The 5,080-nt window shown below is 35.7% G+C and overlaps 1 protein-coding gene across 1 annotated transcript; it reads right to left on the reverse strand.

Moving 5' to 3' along the window:
* Window positions 1–221: 221 nt before the first annotated feature.
* Window positions 222–3,634, reverse strand: LOC133795127 (beta-glucosidase 11-like). The gene is made up of 13 exons (XM_062232577.1): window positions 3,453–3,634; window positions 3,316–3,379; window positions 2,937–2,992; window positions 2,782–2,857; window positions 2,604–2,675; window positions 2,405–2,492; window positions 2,045–2,300; window positions 1,760–1,875; window positions 1,435–1,652; window positions 1,123–1,151; window positions 918–1,005; window positions 730–820; window positions 222–616 (listed from the first exon to the last, which is right to left on the reverse strand). The coding sequence occupies exons 1-13, from the start codon at window positions 3,594–3,596 to the stop codon at window positions 382–384; spliced, it is 1,533 nt and encodes a 510-aa protein (XP_062088561.1). The 5' UTR covers window positions 3,597–3,634; the 3' UTR covers window positions 222–381.
* Between the last annotated feature and the right edge of the window lie 1,446 nt (window positions 3,635–5,080).

Raw genomic sequence — 5,080 nt, forward strand, 5'->3', positions numbered from 1 at the left:
GAAACTCAAATTTCCCAATATAAAAGTTAAAACGCCTAGAATACATTAGAAACCACACCCTCAATTTAAAATATATATATATATATATGTGTGTGTGAATTTATGAAGAAAAAAAAGTTACAGTCTTAAAATTTGAAAATAGTGATAAAAAATGCAGCTATACCCTATTTTTTAAAATATACAATAGCCTTCTAAAGAAAATAGAGAACACGTAAAACGAATTTCATAGAGTACATAATCGCTTATAAATACTGGCTATTTAAAGCCAACACAAATGTTTTGCAAGCAAACATCAATATTTACCAGATATCTTGTATGGCATCCGTGTTTAATTTATGAAATATAATAATATATAACATACAAACTTTATACTGAAATTGACTAGGATGGAAGATGAGATAAATTATCTTTAGATTTAATAACTTGATCTGTATTAACTTTTGTTTTGCCGTTTAGAAACCGGGAGTACCAATGAGCTGAGAGCTTAGGATATCTTTTCAATTCTGGGTCATCTATGTCTACATAGACTAGACCATACGCTGTATCGAAACCATTGAATAACTCCAACACGTCCAAGAAAGACCAAGCGAAATACCCTCGTGTGTTCGATCCATTCCTAAGGAGTACAAAAATTACACGTAAAACAAATAAATTTTTAAGTAATTGGGCATTGTCATGTAAACGCAGTTATACACGCAAACTTAATAGCAGTCAATAAGAATATTTTACCTCATCGCATTGAGCACACCTCCTATGTATGCTTGTAAATATTCCACTCTAGGAGTGTCTTCTAGAGATGAAATCCGAGGCATTCGCTGACCTAATACGCATAAATGCCAAGCAAAGTTTGTCCCATAAGTCTAAAGAGCACAGAGAGAGAGAGAGAGAGAGAGAGAGAGAGAGTGAGAGAGAGAGACCATTCTCATAAACAAATACAGGGGGGTTTCCATAAGATTGCTTTATATACTCCAAAACTCCTTCCAGACCCCAAGGATTGATAGGAAACTGAGATGATATAATAAGAGCGATTCAATGAGGGAAATAGACAGAACTAGTACTGATATGAAGATAAAGAGCTAGAGTACTAGTCAATATATAGTTTATGTACCAACTCGATCGTACCTCAGAGTCTGTCATTGGATCATAACCCACTGCAGCCACAACCAGAAGTGAGCTAGTTATGTTTTGGACAAGTTTTTATTTAAGACAGTTTTATATTTCATTCTTTAGTAAGTAAATGGTTGTTTACATTTAACACATTAGAGGCAGTAAGAAATAACAGATTAAAACTTCAAGCACAGAGTGAAACTAATAGAATGAAAAAGAACAAAATGGAATGAGTAATCGTTACCGAAGCTAGCTTTAGCCGTGAATTTAGCCCAAATTCACAGCTATAGATTGTTTAGCACTATGTCTCAGTTGTTAATGACTTACTCATTTGCAATGCTTGGTCCGAACTGTAGTCTCTTAGTTCTGTCAGGAGGCTAACAGGATTGTCCTTGATCCTAATATTGTAGTAATGAATTACTCCTATGAAGTCAAAAGCACCCTTTACCATTTCGGACTCGAGTTTTGTAAATGATGGAATTCTCGAACCTGCATTTTGCTTCATGATCTTAGGGTAGTCCCCAAACACCAAGGGCTCAAGAACCCTGCAATGCAACAAATGCAGATGTGAGCTAATTGCCAAACATAAAAAATGAGGTCTGAGATAAACATTATGAATAGGAAAATTTAAGAGCAGAAGTACATTAATTACCAGCCAAAAAGGAAATCATTGGCCCGTTGAGTTGCAATAATATCTTGTTTTGTGTACGTGTATGGAACATTAAAAGAAGTATAGATGGAGAGCCCTATAAACCCATGTTGCTTGGCCTGCGTCATGATGAGTACTTAATCAAAACTCAAAATCCTTTTCTCATACATTACACACATATATATAATATATTTAGCTCTAGAACCGCAGCATTGCAAAAAGTGACAATTTTTTTTAACAGAATCTTGACCATATAAATATATACAAAACACGAGAATTTAGTTTTACCTGATAGTTTTTCCTGTACAATCTCACAACTGATGCCTGAGCTAACAAAATATGATGAACTACCAAGTAGGGTTCTGTTGAGGAATTTCCCCTTGTGCAGTTGGTGACACCAAACGGTGGAGAACATCGTTGAGGTGGCACAATTCCTTCGTCATATCCCCTTCCAAATATATTGGGCTCATTCACTGGAGTCCAGTACTGAACCCTGTCTCCAAACTCTTTAAAGCACACATCTGCATACTGAATGAAGTCCTCTCTGCAGCAATTCACTCTCATAGCTAATTATTTCACGCCAATTACCTACATTAACCATAAGTTTAGTCCAAATAAGAAGAGATTTCAAAACTTTTAGAGCCATACACCATCTTTCGACTAACCCATCCGCCGTACTCATCTTCAAGTGCCTGGGGATGATCATAGTTGACTAATGTAACATGTGGTTGGATTCCTGTTTGAGCAAGACACATGCAAACATATATCTAATGTCAATAAAATTATTCACTAGTTAATTCCATATGACTCTATCACTATCAGAAAATAATCATAGTTATGCTCAGACCATGCTTAAGTAGTTCATTGATGAGATTGTTGTAGTATTCTAAGCCCTTTGGATTCACAGGTCCTCTCCCATCTACAATTGAACAAAAATAGAGATTTGGTTTGATATTGTTTATTGGTACTGATAATCTAAACACACAAATTAAGGCTGCAACTTTGGGTTTGGGTAATTAACTTACTTGGGATGAGTCTTGACCACGATATAGAAAATCTATAGGCATCAAGGCCCATGTCCGCCATGAGTTTTACATCTTCCTGAGAGCTATGCTATATTAGCTAGGAAGAACATAGAAAAGTTAAACATAATAAGTTACAGAGTGTCTGACAGGAACACCTTGTACTTGTCGTACTGATCGCATGCTATATCTCCAGTGTCCTCATGTGAATACCCTGAACTTTGTTACAGGCTTATAAGGAAAATTGGGTTTAAATATGTAATATTCTATCTCTTAACCATAAAAACTATCAGCCTCCTTATCTAATTTCTCAAACATCATATCAATTATAATCTAAGTTCTTGGAATTAATGCTTAAGAGAAATTGATATTTTCGAATTCAAAAAGTAGGAATGTAAATGGGGCGGGTCTGCCCAGATCCGCAACAGAGTAATCACTCTATTGAACCCAAAAAGAAAATTAAAAATAAAGCTTAGACCAAATAAAGATTGAAGAAAGAGAGAGAGAGAGAGAGAGAGAGAGAGAGAGAGATATGACCAGCGTGAGCGAAGGTATCCCAAATGCTAGCTGTTCTACCATCCTCATTTGCTGCTCCTTCCACCTTTAAATCCACAATATTTAACTATGTATATATTTATATACATGAATTAAATGTTCAGAAGAAGAGTAGTGACCTGGTAAGAAGTGGTGCCTGAACCAAAAATAAAGTTGACCGGAAAGTCATTCCTGCTATATTCAGTAGCATAGCAAATGCCTGCAACTGCTATAATACATAAAACAAAGATATGGTATAGGCTAATATCCAACATTTTGGTCATATAGAGAAATTATTAGTTATAGTATTATCTATACTTCTTCTTTCCATTTTTTTTTTGTACAAAAGCTTATTTATGTCACTTTAAAATTAGGTGGGCCGTTGGATCTTGTTTCTCCCATAAAAGAAATCATTCTTATCCTCCACAAACCATTACTTCAAAACCACAAAGTCTAGCTACTACAATAATAATACTATACCTAGAATTCAAATAATATCTTATTTTATTTTAGATTTTTAATAATATTTTAAAATTTAAAATTCACTTATTTTATATAATATTTTAAAATTTATTTAATAAGCACATGACTATTAAACTAAGATGTGATTTTTCAATATAAAATGATGAAAAAAATGTTTCTTATAGCACTTAAAATGGAAGAGGTAAAATGTTTTATTCTTTATAATGTAGAGAAAAAATTATTAAATGGTCTTCCAATGTGTGATGTGTTACACCCAGATTTCGAGACCAGAGGTTATGACCTCGAAAACTGGACTCGTCAAGTGTGAGCTCGAAATGTATGAAATGCATTGTATGGCCCAGCTGTAAGATCTCCGAAGCAAAATGACGACCTCGAAGATGTGTAACCTCGGGATTCTTTCTGAGTTCGAAATGACATGACGTCGAGATACATCCGTTAATCGATTATCTTCGGATTAAACAGTCCGAACTAGGGAAGTGCAGGCTCGAGTGTGATGGCTTCGATAGTGACAATCTATTCCGAGCATGTCCTGAAGTAGGATGGCAAGCTCGTAGCAGTATCATAAGTCTTGATAGCCATAGGGTCGATCGCTGACCTCGAAGACCCGATGAGTCATCTGGGATAGCCTGTTGTGTATGAACATATTTATTGTTGTATAATCCCAACATTTAAGGGATATTATTTAGTCTGTTATCCATTCCTGATTCCTGTGGGACGTTTCCACATATGTAGGAGATATTGCATTTAATGCCATTATTAAAATTGATATACAGAATATCTTCCCGAAATATGTGGGAATGAACTCTGTAACCTCCCCTATAAATAGAGGAGGAATGACCACTTGTAAATGATCGATTTTCTTTTGGCTAGAGAACAACTTCTGGGTAATTCATCTGTGAAGAATTTCCAGAAGTCTTTAAGCCTTAATAACATAGACTCGTGGACTAGGCAGAGTTAACTGCTGAACCACGTAAAAACCCTCTTGTATTTCTTCATTATTCATTCACTTCATAGTATACATTGTTTAATTGCTCTACGATTTAAGTTGACGAAAAACGGCGTCAAAAGTTTGGTGCTTTCATTTAGAGCATTAAGCAGTACGTACGTGAGTCTATTCAGTCGAAGAATCAACTATGGTCGCAAACGATCCCAATATTCCTGAGGAGGAAATCTTAGAGGAAGTTGACTATCCCCAGCGCCCTGGGAAACAGCCGATGATGAATTCGGACCCAGATGAGAAGAGTGGATCCTCTGACTCTCGAGGACCACCTGCACCACCGACCTC

This window comes from Humulus lupulus, chromosome 1 (genome assembly GCF_963169125.1).
Source record: "Humulus lupulus chromosome 1, drHumLupu1.1, whole genome shotgun sequence".
In the NCBI taxonomy this organism is placed as follows: Eukaryota; Viridiplantae; Streptophyta; class Magnoliopsida; order Rosales; family Cannabaceae; genus Humulus; species Humulus lupulus.